This window comes from Taudactylus pleione, unplaced genomic scaffold (assembly GCF_031769625.1).
Source record: "Taudactylus pleione unplaced genomic scaffold, aTauple2 ptg000080l, whole genome shotgun sequence".
NCBI lineage: Eukaryota > Metazoa > Chordata > Amphibia > Anura > Myobatrachidae > Taudactylus > Taudactylus pleione.
In genome coordinates, this window is record NW_028284482.1 from 3,441,697 (window position 1) to 3,462,134 (window position 20,438).

The 20,438-nt window shown below is 45.9% G+C and overlaps 1 protein-coding gene across 1 annotated transcript in view; it reads right to left on the reverse strand.

The window, feature by feature from the left end:
• Window positions 1-18,571, reverse strand: part of RRP7A (ribosomal RNA processing 7 homolog A) — a 29,526-nt gene extending 10,955 nt beyond the window's left edge. Inside the window, exons 1-4 of the mRNA XM_088468021.1 lie at window positions 18,455-18,571; window positions 16,925-17,067; window positions 15,511-15,636; window positions 5,660-5,783 (exon numbers count right to left, since the gene is read on the reverse strand). Coding sequence (XP_088324147.1) covers window positions 5,660-5,783; window positions 15,511-15,636; window positions 16,925-17,067; window positions 18,455-18,536 — 475 coding nt within the window. The 5' untranslated portion in view covers window positions 18,537-18,571. The remainder of the gene's footprint in view (window positions 1-5,659; window positions 5,784-15,510; window positions 15,637-16,924; window positions 17,068-18,454) is intronic.
• Window positions 18,572-20,438: the final 1,867 nt, after the last annotated feature.

The following is a 20,438-nucleotide window of genomic DNA, read 5'->3' on the forward strand; positions in this document are numbered from 1 at the left end:
CATGGTGCCTCACGTCAGGCAAGTCGCGCTGCGGGGCGTATGGAGGCTAGATGTATGAGGACGCATCTACAGTCAGGTGCATAAATATTGGGACATTGACAGAATTTTCATATTTTGGCCTCTATTCACCACAATGGTTTTGAAATGAAACAAACAAGATGTGCTTTAACTGCAGACTTTCAGATTTAATTTAAGGGTAATTACATCCAAATCAGGTGATTAGAAAATTCTGTCAATGTCCCAATATTTATGCACCTTACTGTATATGCCACTGGTTTCCAGAAAACCCGATTTGACCATACCGCTCCCTAGAACTTGCTTCGGCAGAAGTACGTTTTTTTTCTAAAATACAAAAACATGTCGCCAATGGCTGGTAGCAAACTCAGATCCTGAAACCCCTCCCTCCACCCTAGCGTTTACTCCATTTAAATAAATTCTGTTAAAATACACTAGATCCCTAAGTTCCATCAGCCAAACCCATTATAGTAGGAGAGGTGAGGGCAAGGCACAGCCACTGTACTGCTGTGAGGGGAAAGGGCAATGGCCATACTGATGTCATTGCAGCCACTCTGTTGTAAACTGGCTGGGGTGCGCCATCGACCGGATCCGCCACTGCCCCAGCGTGACTCTTCATTAACCAGATGTAGAGCGATTCTCCAGAAAGTGAACAGAAACTACAAAAAATAAAATTTCACTAACCAGCAATTTGTTTATATTTATTAAATGGACACATTCCAAAGTATAAGAAACTACACACAGTCAGATTTTCCTTCAGATTTGTACAATAATGTTAAAAATCGTTCAATCGTTCATATCTGAAACAAATCTGACATGTGTCCATGCAATGATGAACGATGCGCGTTCCCATTTGTCAGATAATGATATCGTACATTTGATGTGTTTGCAGTCAGATTTGGTTGATTTTCATTCATTTTAATACTGTCAAAAATAGTTCGTAGTTCATGAAATAGTTTGTCAAATCGTTCATCGTTTGTAGTTAATCGTTCGTCTGATAGATCTGACCGTGTGTATGCACCATATGGCTGGGTACACACACCGAAAGACTTTCTGTCCAACCATCCAACTAGTTGATTGGTTGGAATGAAAATCTGGTAATGTATGAACAGTGCCATAGCTGAACGGCAGTGCGCCCTGTGCAGCACTGCCGCCCCTCTCGCTCCCTTCCCGCCCCCCTCCTCCCCCTGAGCGCTTACCTTTCCATACAGGGGGAGGAGGGTGGACGGGACCTCCAGCTGGCTTTCTTGGTGCGCCGCGCACGACTGCAGGAGGTCAACTCCTACAGACCTCCGGAGCCGGAAATTGTGTGGCCGTTGACCCTGGAAGGATTCCGCCCTGTGCGGAGGCACCGGCCGCACCACCCTCCCTACGGCCCTGCGTATGAATGCAAATGACAATCAGCAATTTGCTCACAAACGCCGGAAAAAGGACAAAAACTGTTTGAACAAACTGTTTAGTTCAAACATTTAACAAACTTGTCTGACGACCATTTTCATCTGTTTTCTGGCATTTAGAAGTAAATTGCTGATCATCAGTTACTCCCATTCCTTACCAGATTTATATTCCAACCAATCAACTAGTTGGACAGAAAATCTTTAGGTGTGTACCCAGCCTAAGCTACATTTTAGATTAGATTTAGGTTTTTCATTACACCAATGTAGAAGTTACAAATCATAATTATAACAAAGTTTTCATAGCACACTGTTCTGTAAATTGCAACTGTTTGGAAGTACCTTATCTTTGTTCACTCTACCCAATATGCGGTATTTTCAAATTAAATATGAAATCTGCCATATAGCTTAAATATGCACAGAAATATTAACATTTAAATATGCTAAGTAGCTCCGCCCCATGCATCACTGCGAAAGGCAACATTTTCATACTGTACTAATAATCATCACAAAATAAAACCACCACAGCTCATCTTTGTAGTCTGAATATGTAACTAAAATCCATGTACAAATTAAGATAATTGTTTAGCTTTGCTCTAAAATAGAGAAAAACAGAAATGTCCCGTGCATCACACAAATCAACCTAAATCTGGGAAGTAGTAATACCCTCTTGCATAGGCAACTTCTGGAGGCTGTATTTCTTACAATGTTGTCCTGGGTGTAAAACACCTTATAATCCTGTGTTGGCCATTTCCACTGTTTAGTTCTACTGTGCTGAATCATTACTGAAACTTCAACTTCAGACCCAATAACCTGTGTCACCTCCCCAGAATACTGCTGTCCATTGTAAGTTACCAACAAACAGTTTCCTTTATCAATTTCATTTTCAGTGACTTGAAATTGAAATTCATTATTGGATGAAACTGCATTTGCATACACCTGTACTTCTTTACTTGGTGTGCATTTAGGGCCTGATTCAGAGCCGGACGCTATTTGCGCTCGCTCGTTCAGAAAAAGGGGCTGGCTATTTAAATGAACCGTTCGCTCTTTGCGGTCTGTTCACGCCTCTTTGTCTGAACGAGCGAACAAAACATGCTAACGTAATTTTGAAAAAAACGCCCCCTGGCCGCTCGCATCATACGTCATGTCCGCTATTTATTAGATTAATCGAGTACATCAAAAGGCGTCTGAACTGCTCGCTATTCTTGTGGTTGGTTTTTCCTACCACAATCATGCGAGTAGTTCTGACTATAAAACCACCAAGTGACGTGGTCAATGACGCTGCTTTGTTAATTATGCACACCCTTAAAATGCCCGTTTTGACCTTTAAGCACGCCTGTGTTTGGATCTCCACTCCCCGTTTTCAAGCACCTTCCCCTGTTACCACCCACAAACGCCTCATTCTGTCACTCAAAATAGCAGGCATTCGCTATTTAGCGAGCACACGATTTTTGGCCGCACTGACAGGTTCACGCATGCGTATTAAAATCCGTACGCATGCGCAGTTCTGCGAACATCGGTAGGAACGAACGAGCGGCCACTTACGAGCGGCTCTGAATCAGGCCCTTAGTTCCATGTAACTTGCATGTTTCCAGATCTCATCATTACGTGGAATGTCTTTTTCACCAATGTATAAGACTCTTGTGGCTGGCATCAATGACTTCACAAGTTCTGCAGATTGCACAATAGGGGCATTGGCCTTTTTGCTCATTACCGTTTCCTCACAATTGATTTGGCTCTTCCTCCTATGCCATCAACCACACCCTTGCCATGTGAGGTGGCAGAATACTTCCAGTGAAACGCCTTGTTGAATTTGTCACTGAGTTCTTTCAGAAACAAAACCATATACTCTGAAGGTGGTCTATCTGTCCAAATCACTTCTTCTTATTTTCTTCAGAGCTTGGATGAATATTGTCATAAATTGTCTGGATAAAAGGTCTAACTGTATTTTTCTCTTTTTCTATAGTGTCAGAACAGATTAGGAATGTCTGACAAGTCTGGTGGCACATAACAGCGGCAGTGAATAATTATTTTCTATGAGTCCCGTGCATCACATGCTTTTAAATGTTTTCCTTTTAAACTGGTCTGTTAAGAAATAGTGGTTATATGAAAATGTAATTGCTTAGTAGCAATGCCTTACCCTATAACTTAAGACCCACTAAAATCCTGTTTTTTTTGCAAAGTTTGTTGTTTGAAATCGTGTAGCTGTTCCGTGCATCAGCAGGAGAATCGCCCTGCAGGTAAAACAAGCAGCAGACCGCTATTTGCAGTAAAAGGCAGCTAGAGAGCCCGAAGTCTACTGAGCCGTGAAAGGCTCAGCAGAGACTGCATGTAACATTGTCCATCAATCACCATTCAGTGGAAAAGGTTACATCTCTTGTCCAGCAACACTGGCTGCGATATAGACCCAGACATTCTACAGGCTGCAGCTTGTCGCGTCCTGTGGGACCAGCTCATTTTAGTAAATCGAGTCCATCGCCACCTACAGCACATAAAGTTCAATCACAGGGAGTAGAATGTTTCCAATTTGGTATTCTGATTTCTCAATCAGGGCTATCTGAAAAATCCTAAAAAAAAATGCTTAAACGTCTTTTAGTGCAATTCCCATTCTGGGTGGATCTGATATCAACTGAGGTAATGAGACAACTTAATCTTTCCTTCTACATGAAGTTAAAGATAACTTTATCATCATTCTTGTTATCTTTATCATCATGCTTTTGAACCTCCTTGTCATTTTATGAAGGCTACGACCATCCTGGCATCTAAAAAGACCTTTATGTGTTTTGCTGTAATGGAAGTTCAAACTGTTGTATTGCACATCACGCTGCTCTCCCCGCCAATATGTTTGCATGAAGTCTCAATTCCTTTTCACTCAATAACCTTGTATTGCATTTTTGTGCAGATGCGCCCTTATGAAGGTTTTCCTCTGTCATAGGTATTATCTTATGGGCAAGTTGTCATTTGAGAGATCGGTATCTAGGAGGTACTCAGACAGTAGTATTGCAAGCCAGAAACGTTTGTATCAATGTCCTAAGACTGATACAGAACATCAGAAAGTCTCTTGACTGGTGGCAAGATCAGATCTCAACAGAAAGAGGAGGACCCTCTCAGAGTTGGAATGGACTGGGATAACTTCAAGCTCCAAGGGTTGGAGTAACCTGCATAGCACAAGCTTGTTATATCTACTTACTGTACTGTGGGCCCGATTCAGTAAGGATCGCTATTGCTAAAGTATACGCAGACGGACGATTGTTGCGTATTACGCATGCATCGCTGTGTGCGTGCTTGAAGGTACCACTGCAATCACAGAGACCACATAGAGCCTTCACAGTATGAGTGACAAGCAGTGAGCGTTTGGGGGTGGTGACAGGGGTGGGTGGTCGGAAAAACACAGGAGTACCTGTCTATTTGTACACCGTTGCATGGGCGTGCATAATTTAGCCTCTGCGACTGCATACGCAGCTTGAGTACTCACTGCATGCAACGAGGTTAGCAATTTATAAGTAAGGTCGTTGATGCTGTAATTCTGCGTGAGGGGTCAATGGTAATCGATGTTTGAGGAGGTTTGCAAAGGTATTACGGATGTAAGAGAGGGGAAGTGGACATCTGCATGTTGTCCGTGTGAGTGCTTTGCAATTGCAAGCCTTAGTATATTTTTGCAGCAGACCTGCGTGCGCGATTGCATCAGCAGTCTTTGCTGATTCAGGCCGTGTCTACTACTTCCAGTAGCAGAGAACTGTCCCCAGGAGCTACCCTATACCCAAGTGGGCAGTCTGCCTGGAAGCAACAACGGGGCCACCCATATCCTCTGCACCAGGTAAGTCTACTCCAACAAAACCCCTAAATTGTTCAGCTGAAGGGTTAGGAAATGAAATGAAAGGTCACACAATATAACTTCAGGGGGTTGTAAACTTTTTCCTGTCTATACTCAGTTGACCAAGGATTAAAACCATATGTCAGGGCTGCCACTGAGCCTGAAAAAGATAGATCTAATAAAATATCTAGAGAGACATATGGGGCTACTTGGTAAATATGAGGATACTAGGGATTCTGCCATCAGACATAGCTTCAGATACTCTGCCATGACTAAGCAATCAGAGCATGGTTTTGAGCTACAATAGATTAACTTTTTTCTTGGCTTTGCATTCTCATGTTTGAACCATAGACGGATGATGTAATTCACTACTTGAAAAGAAAGAAAGAACAATAATGTAATTTTCACACTGAAGAAGTAAAAAGAACAAACTCACTATGTATGCCAGTTTTTACTAAATGGTCTTTTCCTGAAATAACCAACGGTGTCTGGACTTTCATAGACTGAAACGCTTGAATTCTAGATGCATTTTTAAACACTATGTAGGCCACTTTAAAGCCCTGTTAAAAAAAAAAAAAAATTACAATAAATTAATATGGCTTGACATATCATTTTATAATTATTGAATTTACTGTTGGTTTTGTTTTAACTGTGAAAGCTGGTTTCAGATGTACATACTGTAATCATTTAAAACAAACATGGAGTTTATTTGGTTACTTCTGTTAAGTTTCAGTCTTAAAGTGGTACATATAGTTTCTGGATAATTGGTTGCCTTATTTTATCACTTTCAGATCTCCCAGTGACATGTAAAGAGCTTTTATTGCATTTGTTAACGCCTGAAAATGAGAGATATGGTAAGAATTTACCTCTCTTTCTTCAAAGTCCATAGGGTCCACAGGGTTGACGGGGTATAGCTGGATCTGGATCCACGGGCACCACGCAGTTAAAGCTTTAGCTCCCAGGATGCACTGGGTCCATCCTCCTCTATACCCGCCCCTGAGCCACAGGCACCTCAGTTTGTAAGTAGCCGAGGCCAGAGGCGGAAAAACAGAGCGAAGGAAGACTGGAACACACAAGAACCATACTCACAGAAAGGGAGACGAAAAACCGGTGACCAGCCACACAGCCCATATGAAGCCAGGTGCGTCTGGGCGGGCGTCCTGTGGACTTTGAAGAAAGAGAGATAAAGGTAAGTTCTTACCATATCTCTCATTTTCTTCTTCAGGGTCCATAGGGGGTCCACAGGGTTGACCTTGGGGATGTCCCAAAGCAGTCCAACTAAGGACGGGGATGCTCCTGTGCTGAATTGAGAGCCCGAAGGAAGCATCCTGAGAGGCGAAGGTGGCAAAAGCATAGAGAACCTCAGTAAGGTCTGGACGGAAGACCACGTGGCCGCCTTACACAGCTGAACAGCCGAGGCGCCACGGCTAGCTGCCCATGAGGGGCCCACAGACTGAGTAGAATGAGCCTTGACAGAGGCTGGATCAGGCAAGCATAGTCAGAAATAGCCAAACTAAGCCATTTTGCCACAGTTTGCTTGTTGGCAGGCCAACCCCTCCTGTGAAATCCAAAGAGGATAAGGAATCCGAATTCCGAATGGAACTAGTCCGGTCCACATAAATTCGGAGAGCCCGGACCACATCCAAGGAGGCCTCACCAACCGAGAGGTCAGGTGTCTGAAAGGCCAGCACAACAATTTCCTGATTAATGTGGAATTTAGAAACCACCTTAAGAAAAAAACCCAGACAAGTGCGAAGCACCGTCCTTGTCCTGGTGAAATATCAGAAATGGAGGACGACAGGAAAGCACCCCCAATTCTCACACTCTCCTGGCCGAAGCAATCGCCAGGAGATAAATAGTCTTAACAGTCAACCACTTGAGTTCCACCGACTCTAGCGGTTCAAATGGAGTACTCTGAAGGGCCCGAAGTACTACCGCCAAATCCCAAGGAGCCACCGGAGGAACAAAAGGAGGCTGAATCCTGAGAACACCTTGGAAAAATGTGTGGACATCTGGCAGTTGAGCTATCCTACGCTGCAACCACACAGATAGTGCAGACACATGAACTTTCAAAGCAGCTAGGCGTAAGGCTAGGTCCAAACCAGACTGAAGGAACGCTAAATCCTAGAAAACACCTGAGGATCGTAGTTTCTTGACTCACACCACTGAAAATAAGTATGCCATACTCTGTGGTAAATCCTGGCGGGAGCAGGCTTACACGTCTGCAGCATCGTGCTGATGACTGAGCTGGAAAAACCTCGGGACCTTAAGACGGATGTCTCAAGAGCTACGCCGTCAAAGACAGATGACCCAGATCCAGGTAAAGGCAGGGACCTTGAAACAACAGGTTCCGATGATGAGGTAGAAGTAACGGAGCGTCGATGGAGAGGCTCCGAAGATCGGAGTACCAAGGACGTCTGGGCCAAGTCGGAGCCACCAGAAGAAGCGTGCCGCTGTCCTGTTCGAATTTCCGAAGGACCCGATGAAGTAGGGATATCGGAGGAAATAGATACGCCAACTGAAAGGTCCATTTCACCGACAACGCGTCCACCAGGCTTGCGTCGGCATCTCTTGTCCTGAACCCGTACACGGACAACTTGTGATTGTGTCGGGTGGCCATGAGGTCCACCTCCGGCAGTCCCTACTTGTCCACAAGTAGTTGAAACACCTCTGGCTGAAGCGACCATTCCCCGACATACACGTCATGACGGCTGAGGAAGTCCGCCTCCCAATTGAGGACTCCTGGGATGAAGACTGCAGAGATGGCCGGAAGGTGGCACGCCGCCCAAGACAGGATGCATGACACCTCTGACATCGCTGCTCGACTGCGAGCCCCCCCTTGATGGTTGATGTAAGTCACCGTGGTGGCGTTGGACTGAACTTGCACAGCCCTTCCTCGAAGAGCGTGACCCAACAAATGGAAGGCCCTGTACACGGCCCGAAGTTCCAGAGAGCTGATCGGGAGAACTGCCTCTTCCACATTCCAACGGTCCTGAAATGAAAGTGGACCAGTCACTGCACCCCAACCCCGGAAACTGGCATCTGTCATGAGCAGAACCCAGTCCGGGATCCAAAAGGGGCGACCCTTGGTGAGATGAGATGTCTGAAGCCACCAAGCTAGCGACAGGCGCACCTCCAGAGACAGCACCAGCATCCGAGTCCGGATCCGGTGTGGTAACCTGCAGGGGCCTGGAATGGAACTGGGCATACTCCACCGTGTCGAACGCCGACACCATGGATCCTAGAACCCTCATAGCCGAGTGAACAGACAGACACCTGACAACTCCTCAGGCAACTGCGTACTCGTAGTTGTAGGGAGGAAAGATTTTCCGGAGTCAGGACGATCCTTTGCTGACGAGAATCCAGAAGGGCTCCCAAATGAACCATCCTTTGTGACGGAATCAGGGAGGACTTTTTCCAGTTTATCAGCCACCTGTGCACTTGCAGGCAAATGATAGTCAGGTGCAGATGTTGTAGAAGTACCTCCGGAGAGCTTGCTAGCAATAGGAGGTAGTCGAGATACGTGGCTCCGCAGATGGGCAGCCATGACAGCCATAATTTGGGTGAATACCCTTGGAGAGGCCAAAGGGCAGAGCCTGAAATTGGAAGTGGTGCTGACGTATAGCAAACCGCAGATACCGCTGGTGTGAAGGCGCTATAGGAACATGGAGGTAGGCATCCCAGACCCCGGTTCCATAGCCAGAATGATGGAATGTAAAGTTTCCATCCTGAATTTGGGCACTCTGAGGAACTTGTTCAGCGACTTTAGGTTGAGTATAGGCCGATGAGACCCATTGGGTGTCTGAACCAGAAACAGGAGAAGAGTAGTAACACATCCCGCGTTGAGAAAGTGGAACTGGAACAATGACCCCTGCTTTCAGCAAGGACTCTATGGCTCCCTGGATCTGCAAGGCGTTGGTCTCGTCCAGAGAAGGACTTGTGCAGAAGAACTGGTGGGGAGGTCTGTGACGAAAGGAAAGGGCGTACCACTCAGAGACCACTTCTCGTACCCAAGCATCCGTGGTGGTAGTGCACCAGCACTGGGCGAATTGAAGAAGTCGGCCTCCCACTCTAGGATCCCCCAGAGGGAGGCCCGTTCCATCAGGCTGAAGGTTTACCCTCCAGCTTGGGAGCAGGGCGTCTAGCGCTCCAGGCCTGCTTCTTTGGTTTAGGGGCAGCCTTGGTTGCTGACTGCCTCAGGAAGGACTGACCCTTGGACTTCCCCTGAGTTCGAAAGGACCTAAAAGCAGAGGTCCTAGCCTTAGAAGGCGCAGCCGCCGATGGTAGAAAAGCTGACTTAGACTTTGCCAGGGTATCTACAATTTTGTCCAGGTCTGGGCCAAACAATATCTCTCCATTAAAGGGCAAGGTCTCCAGGCCTTTCTTGGAATCCGCATCTGCTCTCCAGGATCGTAGCCACAAAGACCGGCGAGCAGACACAGCTGCAGCCAATACTCTGGCGTCAGAAGACTAGCAACCAAAGCCGCTTTGCCAATATAGGAAGCGGCATCCTTCATCTGACTCACTAAAGCTCTCTGAACCTCCGGAGCTTCCTCAAAAAAGGTATCTTCCAGTACATTGACCCAGCTCTCAATGGCTTTAGCCACCCAAGAGATGGCCATGGACGTGATGGCCAACTCCCCTGAGAGAGACTAGATTGATTTTAAACAAGTCTCCACCTTCCTGTCTGTGGGATCCTTTAGGGATGAAATGGAAGGCATAGGCAAGGTAGTACTCTTGATTAAGCGAGTAACATGAGAATCCACCAAAGCCGGAGTTTCCTACTTTTTGCAATTACTTGCAGGAAACGGATAACTAGACACTAAACGTTTCTGCTGCTGGAACCTTTTACTAGGTGACTGCCAGGCCTCCGCCATATGATCAGTCAGCTGATCAGATAGAGGAAAAACAGCCGAAGTCACTTTTGCCTGTTTGAAATTTGGGTATTGGGATTTAGGGGCCGGTGCGTCATCCTCTACATCAAGAATGGATCGCACCGCCCTTACCAAAGCCGGCACATTAATGGAAGATTTAGTCTCCAATTCCCGGACAGGGAAATCCGAGTCGGAGTCCTCAGGCAATTCCCCATCATCCGAGGACGCATAAGAGTCTGACAGTTGCGTAGACTGAGACGACATAACAGGGCGTTTAAGACGCCTTCTGAGGCTTGTCACTCTGTAGCATAGTTTGAAAGGCTGAGGATGAAGCCGCCAAACTCTGGACTGAACTGGAGAACACATCCACCCAAGGTGGTTGACCCACTTGAGGGAGTCCCTGAAAGGGAATGACGGACTGCTGAGTCACTGGAGGAGACTGAATTTATACAGGTAACCCCGTATATGGACTAATAGTCTAAGGCCCAGGGGAAGACTGAAATAATTGCGTTATAACCTGAGAGGGGAGGATGGCTGGATGGTGTAACCCCATATGGGGGAGAGCAGCCGGGACCGCCAGATGGTCCGCGATGGATGTCAGCACCTGAGAAAATACCGCCCAAGGAGGGTCCTGTCCAGAATTTGGGGGGTTAGAGGAACCAGGTAACTGATGGCACCTCACACACAGTCCATCCTGTGATAAATCCTCCTTGTTCACCCCTGCGACACAGCGTCTGCAGGAGAACAGAAATTTATATATATACATACATATATATATATATATATATATACATATATATACATACACACACACACACACACACACACACATACACACAGATATATCTCGACACTATTGGGAAGTCCAGTGATTCACTCCTGGCACACCCACAAGCATGCAACACACAGGTTCACATATGGTACTGTGTAGCACGCAACTGTATGTAACAGACCTCACAAATACTACAGATTATATAAGTTAGATCAGAGAAAAGCCCTTCCCACACACACCTGCTAGGGCCGTAGAGAAGGAAAGGGATAGGAATAGACTGACAGTATTTAGAAATAAAGCACAGACAGCACTAGCAAAAGTCACATACAATGTAGAAAGTTGTTCAATACTCACTGCACCTTTACACTACAATCAACCTGCCCAGATTCAGTGTCTGGGAGAGCTTATAGTGCTGTGTACACTGTCCTAGCAGGGGAGGGGTACACAGGGGGACCGGTCCACACACTTGCATGGAGAGGTCTGCGCCAGGGAAGATGGCCACCGGAGACCTCAGAGGAGGAGTGGCCGAAGGAGGAAGCAGCTCAGTGACGCCAGACCCGAGCGTAAAGGCGCGCTGAGCAGAGGGGAGGAGCCGCTAGACAGGGAAGGCTGCCCCCCCTGACTAGCAATTAACCCCCGGGACGCCAGCTCCCGCTGCCGTCATAACTCCCTGGTGGTCTAGTGGACACGCGGGTTATGCCTCCTGAGAGGGAGAGCCCGCCGACACTGCTAGCACCTCCGGTCTGTCCCCAGAGACTGAAGGCAAGAGACTGCATTTACCCTCGGAGCGGTGCTCAGCGATCTTACCTGTTCCCCGGCGATCCGGCAGCAGTCCTGGGATTCCTTCAGAGCCCAGCTAGTACAGACTCTGGGGTCCCGCCGCGAACCCCAGATCTGTACTGGCGTTGCGGCGCCGGCGTGGTGTAGGAGCGGCAGCTTGGACGTCCAATGGACAGTCAGACGCTGCCGCTCTGAAGAGTTAAAAAAGAAATAAAATAAAATTAAAACTCTTAAAATAAAATAAGCTTAGGGGCTGCTAATCAGCCCCCCTGCGCTAACGGCGACCCGACTCCGGCCGGGCACCAACTTAAACTGAGCTGCCTGTGCCTCGGGGGGCGGGATATAGAGGATGGACCCAGTGCTTTAACTGTGTGGTGCCCGTGGATCCAGATCCAGCTATACCCCAAGGTCAACCCTGTGGACCCTGAAGAAGAAAAAAGCATTAAAACTAAACAGCTTAAATTTCAAAAACATGGATCACACCATAGACTTCTAACCTCTGAATACAGCATTTACAATTTCAGCATTTTAAATAGGCTACCATGCATTCACATAGCAATGAATAAATAACTTGAAAAAGACCTTTGTCAAGGACATGAAGAAAAAAACATTTTTACAGGACATGAAAACCAGTTCCAAAATACATGAACAAAAAAAAAAAAAGGAGTTAATTTCAGAGCACAATGCATAATATGCATATGCAACTGTGGACTTTGATAGTCTTCCCAGAACACTTCACTCACTCCACCTTAAAGAGACACCTTCACAAGCTAGAAGTGTACACAGGTCGAAAAATCTTTGTACGCAGTAGGCACACTGGGTTTGATCCAGAGGTGGACGGTAATTCGATTTTCAGATCTGGTCCTGTGACGTTGGACGTAGCGGCTGCAGACATCGGGTGACAGCTTGCAGCCATTTGGGGGCGGGGAAAAACTGGTGGTGAGTTGGCCCAGTTTCTTGGTGTGCCGAAGCCCATGGCTGCGTCCTCGGTCACAGTTTCATTGGCCCTGTGGCGCAGTTTGCTGGATATACTGAGTAACCTGAGGGTTACTCATAGTGTTCACTCTAGGTCCAGCGCCAGGAAGGGCCGCGCACACCCAAAAAAGGGGGATTGGCCAATGAAAAGGTGGCGTGTCTTTAGACACGTCCCCTCTACGTCACTTTGGGGGCGTGCCCGGCACTTACGGACATGCTGGGCTTCCCCAAGCGCTGCTTTCAGTGTGATTGAATGCTGGGCACATGCACCCGGCATCCATTCACTGGAGGTGACCGCTACACCTGTTTTCCCCCACCCGCGGGAAACTGCGGCCCGCGGGTGGGGACAGCAACCACAGGCTGTTTCAGCGGGGCGCTGGGCCACAGGGAAGGGTGTTTTTTTGCCCTTTAGAAATAGGGCAGGGCGCGGCGCCCCGCTAAAACCTAACGGTAACACTAACTCAGATGTCAGATGGCTGGCCGATGTTCACGCAGTGGATCCGAGCTGTGTCTTTGGAGATAGTCACTGGATCTGTGGAAGCCAGCAGTGGGCGTCCTTTTACAAAGACGCCACCTGCTGCATTAGCATATATACTCAGATCTACTGTGTACAAAGTCGCAGCACCGATCCACACTGAGTCCATCTCTGAATCATTCCCATTGTGCAAATCTACAAAGCACATAACATGGTAAACAATGGCGCTGTAATAATAACAAGCATAACATAAAAAAGTCCAGACATTGAGAAAATCCGTTCTGGATTAATCTTCAAAAATAAACAACATCATAGCAGAAACCCTCTTGGTATTATGGGCCTGATTCAGGTTGGTTCGCAAGGCTGCTTTCGCTGCTTTCGCACGCAGTTGGCCGATATTTGCATTCTGCGCCTGCATCGCCGTGCGCGAACCGACCGATGCAATCGGGAATCGATCACTGTAAGCACGCAATCCCATGACACAGTGATTGACAGGAAGTGATCATTTGGGGTGGTCGGGCGAACGCAGGTGTGCCTGTGCGTTTGAACTCTGTTACAGGGCGTGCATAATTAAGCCCCTGCAGCAGCATACGCAGCCTGAGCTGTAAATACCAACAGGAAGTTTAACAATTTGTGAGTGAAGTCATGATCAACCCCAACAGTTCGTATGGGTCCGATGAATTTGCACACTTGCGAAGGCATTGCGAAAGTAAAGGGACGTGGGCGACTTGATAATGTGGTGGGCGGCTTTGTATAGTGCTGCGATTGCATTCATTTGCAGCGGCCGGGTGCGTGCGTGCGATTGCAGCCTTGTGAACCAAGCTGAATCAACGATATCTGACATCTGATGTGTTTGCAGTCAGACTTGGACGATTCCATTCATTTTAATGCAGTCAAAAATCGTTCATATCTTTGGTAAAATCGTTCATCTGACAGATCTGACAAATCTGACCGTGTGTATGCTCCATTACACTTTGTAAGTATAATTACCAAGAGGGCTGCTGCTGAAGAATGAACCAGAAGGGATTTTCAAGCTGTTTGGACTTTTATTATATATTTGTTATCATTACAGCGCCATTGTTTACCATTTGACGTGCTTTGTCTATGTTTAAAGTGTGGAATACATTATTTATGGTAAGCGGGATGCAATAATTTTTAGAAGTGCCAGAATACTATATATTGATTTTTATGACACTGTCCAGAACTATAAACTTCACAAAGTGTGATCTCTCCACCATTCATTCAAACAAAAACCTGTTTTTCCTCCTAAAATAATACTTGGTTTAGTCTACTTTTTTGTTTTGTATTAATTAGATCATGAATTAAACTATCTTTTGTGTGAAGCATTTAACTACGTAGCTTAAGGATTTCCTTCTGCTGCACTCAGTGGGTGTGCCTAGTGAGCTCTCCACAGGGACACTGGATCACCAGTGAAGCTCAGGTGCGCTCTACAGCCCACCAGCCGCAAGGTGAGTTCGCAACCACAATTTACACTGTGGCTTTGGCTTAGTCATCCTAGATGTGTTGACATATCCTGAACTGCCCTGGTGTCCTGTCTCCCAGGCCTTCTTCCACCTACTGCCTGTAGCCCTTTTGCCCATTCAGCCCCAGCAATCCTTTGCTTTCCCTATGGCTATCTTGGAGTACAGACAACATAGACTGTGGCTTATGACAAGACATCCAGGATGCCAGGCCTCCTACATGACTTGCTGCTGACTGTGTCAACCATGCTCAAACTTGCATTGGTACCCCTCAACAACCAGTGACTGCAATATGCCATCCCATTTCAGACAACTGCTGTCCTCTCTGACACGGTGCCTGCACTATCTGCCACCTCCAGGCACACAAGCCTTCTCCAGACCTATCCTTTTACTTCTGTCAGCACTCACAAACATGGTCTCTGCCATTAACCCGCTGAGGTCTACACTGTTATCCCCCTTAATTCTTTATCCTCTTCATTTGAGGTTCACGTCATCTCCACATAGCGGGTATCGATTCCTCCCTTTCTGGTCCCTCATTACTCTTCCTCAGCAACTCTGCCATCTTGCTGGCCCACTTTTATTCTCTAGAACTTCTACATCCATGTGCACATATACCACTTTCAAACACCTTACCTCTCAGTGGAAGTCATCCCCCACCCACCACGATGGCTGTTCCATTGGCCTTTGCTTTTTCCTACCTCTATGACATGTCTAACTTCTCCAACTCTGTCTTCCTACTCTCCAAGCTCTGTTCTTTGCTGTCTGACTCTTCCTGTCACCACCCCCACCCAAAGCAGTTTGCAGTTAGCATTACCTTAACCTACCTCGACAGAAATTTACAAATCCCCTCTTACTTCTTTTGTTTTACGGTGTCTATATATTCAATAAAATGTACGTTTAATATAAATATGAAGATTTTATTAGCCTTACCTTTGGTGCTTTCCGATGAAAGTATTTTGACACCACTTTATGGTCTTTTACCGATGGACCTGGTTTATCAACCAATTCCACAGATTGCACGTGGCCATAGTGACTGAAAATTCTAGATAACTCTTTCTAGAAGAATACAGAAGTCAAAAGACAAGGACAATTCAACTATCATAAAACTGTGAATATTTGCTTAAATTTCACTGTATGATGTGTCACCAGTGTAGTGTTTTTTCACAGTACTGTTCAGATTAAACTTCAATTTCACAATTTTGGTGTTCAGGCGACATGCTCTGCTCGTTTTTGTAAATATAAGAATGTGCCCTGCGCTTTTCTTGAGCAGGATTCTATTACATGAACTTCTGCGATAAACATAGCACTGCAAGAAGGGAATATAGAAGACGGAGCACAGCACAGGTTACAATGTTGTGTTTATTCTCCGCCCCTCTGAAAGTGTCTGACAGGGGGCGATTAAATTGTTGTTTGGACGGCGATACTTCATGGGCGCCCAGTGTTGCAATTCAATTGTTCGGGGCGCCCATTAATTATCACCATCTTCACGGCCTATTAGACCGGATATAGACGTGTAAAACTACTAAACCCGTCTAAAGTCCTGGTTAGGGTACCCTAACCACAAGTTTATCACATATTTTTGCTCGCACCCTCCTGAGGGTGCAAACAGACATGCCGGCGGCGGCGGCGGCGGCTATCTCGTCCAGACAGAGCAACAATTGAACTGGTCCGTCGGGCGCCTTAAAAAAATAGCAACCATGTAAACAATTGAATCGCCCCCACAGTGTCTATGAGACATTGCCCTGGCCAAACAGCATCCCAGAGGAAGGACCGTATATAATAGTACTACAGCGACTGCTTATATAACACGGCACTCAGAGAAAGTGTGAATATAAAAGAATGGGGTAAGCAGTGAGTATAAACTGCTTATTTCCCCAGTGGAACAGTCTTTTGCAGTGATCCTAATGACCTGTGTCACCCCTCCCCTTCGGAAAAGGGGAACTATTGATATAATTTAACCCTTTGCCAAACTTTTCTGTTTTAAAAATCCTAAAGATTATACCAGCTACAGCAAGCAAGGACACTATTAATACTATTATGATTATTATTATGACACAGCTTCTCTTTAAACTAGACTGAACATATATTTCTTGTGGTACAGATACGGAGTGTTATATGGGTGTCCTATATGTATGTGGGGTTATATAATACAATAGGGGCACATATGTGTATAATAACTGCATGGGTTAATATATGTGCTGTGCATTGTATAGCTTTAGCTATATTTATCTTAAAAATGTAAATGTGCCCTCCTCAGTTATCAGCACTCTGCTCTAAATAAAGCCTAGAATGAAAACTAGTATGTCATATAAAGACAATAATCAACATAGCTCTAAATTCTCACCTCTGTCAAGTATGCTGGAATGTTTATTACAAATAGTGTACGGTTCTGTGGATGTGTTTTATCCAGTTCCCCTCTAGCTTTGTACTGTTTCGCATACAAGCAGTGGTGCGCCTTCTGCTCTTCTGAGAACTTTACTGGGATGGCTAAATAAGGAAATAAGGATTTGTGTAGTTAATTACAAAGCTGAATATATTGTACTGGATTTTTATCCTTCAAGTTTCAATTATTGCATTGGAAGCAAGTATAAATATGTAATTCATAGTATTGACACAACATTTACAATGCAATGCAATTTTAGAAGGCTTACAGAGCTCATAAGCCAACATGACAAATCGGTACTTGTTACACAGGTGCCTCTTGTAACCTGAAATCAGACCACCTTTAAGACAATTAAAATGAACAAGGGATTAGTGGGTGCTTTTAACAGAGTTCCTCCTGTTCCATACCCATATTTGGTTTGACATGCCATTTAGGACAATTAGCCTGATTCCCCAATATCCTGTTGTTGAATTAATCACTTCCACCTTCCCATGAGCAAAACCAGCACTGCCTACCTGCTGAAGAACATTGGTGCAGGTGTATTACCTGGCGACATGGGAGAGGAGTGTTATCAGCACACGTTATGTGCGCTGATACCACTTTTCCCCCATGTATTAAAGTGGGTTCCGCTGTTAAATGACAGGGGCGTTATATGCAGTGCTGATATGCTGGGCAATGTATGAACTATTAGTGCCACTGGGGTAGATATCTTATAGCAGAATGGATCGTGCCGCTATACCTATTCCTGCTTAAACCTCTTTACCGAGGCGAAGCAGGAAGCACTGATGATATGTATGAACATCTCACTTGCTGGAGTGGGGGAGTGAAAACTCCCCCCCCCCTCCGGCGATCTCTGCCTGAGCACACAGCGTATCAGCCTAGTGCCGGCTCCAATGTGCATGTGTGGGATCTCGCAAGCATCGCAAAATCTTGCATGCAGCCCAGTGCCGGCAGCCGCCGGTGCAGGGACAGTGCTGTCCCTGCTGTGGTGTCAGGGCAACATCAGCTGTAGCTATCGATATCTGCAGCTGTTGGAACGGTCAGTGCATTGCACTGCACATTGGAGCTGCTAGCTTGTAGATAGCAGCGCCCCTGTAATGTAACACAGAACCCCTCAATAATACATTGGGGAGAAGTGGTATCAGCACTTATAACGTGCACTGATTGCACTTCTTCCCCTTATTGCCCCTTCACACGTGCGCCGATACCGCTTCTGGGCTTCGTACATCTACCCCCATGTCTTCCATTCTAACTTAGGTATCATTTAATTCACACTCTCCAGGTGGAATTAGATCACCATAAACTTTTATATACGTATAGTTCACGATACGAATGAAACACATTTTACCACTGCTCCACCAGAAGTTCCATTTTGCTAACAATAACCTACGTCCAATAAAACAAACAGGAGAGGAGACTGATGTGAGAACACCTCTGGTACTGATGTACAGTAATCAGAGCTAAAACCGATAACTGTCCTCATTATATTACCTGTGTAACCGGCAGGTGCTGCAAGCGTGGGCTCTTCCGTGGACGGCGCCATATTAGATGTGATGTCATTCAACAAAGGCATTTTGAAAGCTGTGTAGTCTCACGGCGCAAGGAAATGACGTCACGCGTGATTATATCTTAGGGGGCGGGGTTTGTGCCTGATGTTGCCCAACTTTAATATTCACCGTGTTGTTGTTGGTTTATTATACCGGTACTACTGGCAGAGATCAGGTATATGTGCTGGCAGAGATGTATATCAGGTGTATGTGCTGGCAGAGATGTATATCAGGTGTATGTGCTGGCGGAAGTGGATTTTATTATAGAAAGAGAAACGTTGGCGCCAATAACCGGGTTTTGTACAGGGTTCCGGGAATGTTTATGTTTCAGGCCACCAGCAGAGGGGTGTAGATGTAAGCTCAGCCTCAGATCATGTACTAGTTCATTCTGTCGGGATTGGTAGTCTTCCAACATCTATTGACATGTTGCATATTGATCCAATTTGTTTTTTTTTTTAATTAATTTATAATTTTGGGGCCATGAGCTTGTAATCAGCTGTAAGCATTTAGGGGGAGATGTACAATGTAGTGGTGTCAGATGCGCTATAACAAGCTTTATGTCACCCTTACATCCAGTATACATATGTATGGAAGCAGATAATGTAGAGCAAACCGCTAGCGATTTTGTTGCTGCCGTACTGTTTTATGGTGATGGGAATCATTTAGCTATTAATAAAAATCAATAAGCAAACTTTTGTTTCTGATCTTTGTTCACATATTGGTATGGAAGTGCATATATCCCCTTCAGTTTTTGTACCCTGATGTAATCAGTTACTGTCCAAAGTCTTTCCCTATTATCCACGTGGATATAGAGGGGGAATATAAACCTGTGATGAGCGAAGCGAGACTGCAAGGGGACAAGTTTTTTTTTTTTGTGGACTGTATGGGCATGGAAACGCATTTCCGTCCTCACTCCATGTCACTAATACTGAAGGGGAAATATACCTTTCCATATTGGCATGTGTAGAGAGTCCAGCAGTACCTGACAAAGCAGCCACTCCAATATCCTCACTCATGCGCCATTTTCTCTCTTCCTGCTTTTCCTTCGATAAGGAAGAGGTTTAGCAGTAAATTAAGGAGCTCATTCAGACCCGTTCGCTCACACCCAGCGTATGCAAATCCTGTGCACGCCCAGCAAGGCATTGGCATGCCCACTAAGTCTTGGCGTGCAATCACTTTGTGTATGCAGAAGCCCACCAACCATTCATAAGACGCCCACTTGCGCACATCATATCCTGGAAGTGCATGAAACCATTGTTACATCGAGCACCATCGGATGCGATCGCAGCGCTTGAGGTTGACTATACCCTGCCGCAAGCACTGCGATCACTTCAGTGTGTATTTCAACCAGGTGACGTGTACTATGACGATGAATGTTAATTATGCACGCCTCTGAAACAGCGTTGAGACACATAGGCACACCTGCGTTTGCACCTCCACTCCCCCGTCTCTAGTGGCCTGCCCCTGTCACCACCCACAAACGGCTTGACCTGCCACTCAATCAGCTGGGCTGTCTATGCTGGGCGAGCGAACGCTTCCCGATCTCTTGCAGTGGTTCGCACATGCGCATTGCGATGCGTACATATGCGCAGAATGCAAACATCGGCTGGCTGCGTGCGAACGCTTCTTAGAGAGCGGGTCTGAATCAGCTCCTAAGTGCAGCAATAATACATGTCCTCCATATGCTGCCTATATACCAGGATAATAATGTTCCAAACAGCCTACTAGTTTGCCGGTTGGAAAAATAAGCTGGTGTTTGGGAGGAAATTACAACACTATTCGACAAAATGTAAAACATTCTCTGCATTTGGCATGTGAATATGTGTTTCTATCTAATTTAGGGATGCTGAATTCAGTGGAAAAAATCAGATTTTCTCAATCACTTCACATATATTCGATACACACAAATAACAAAAGCGGTAATAGCT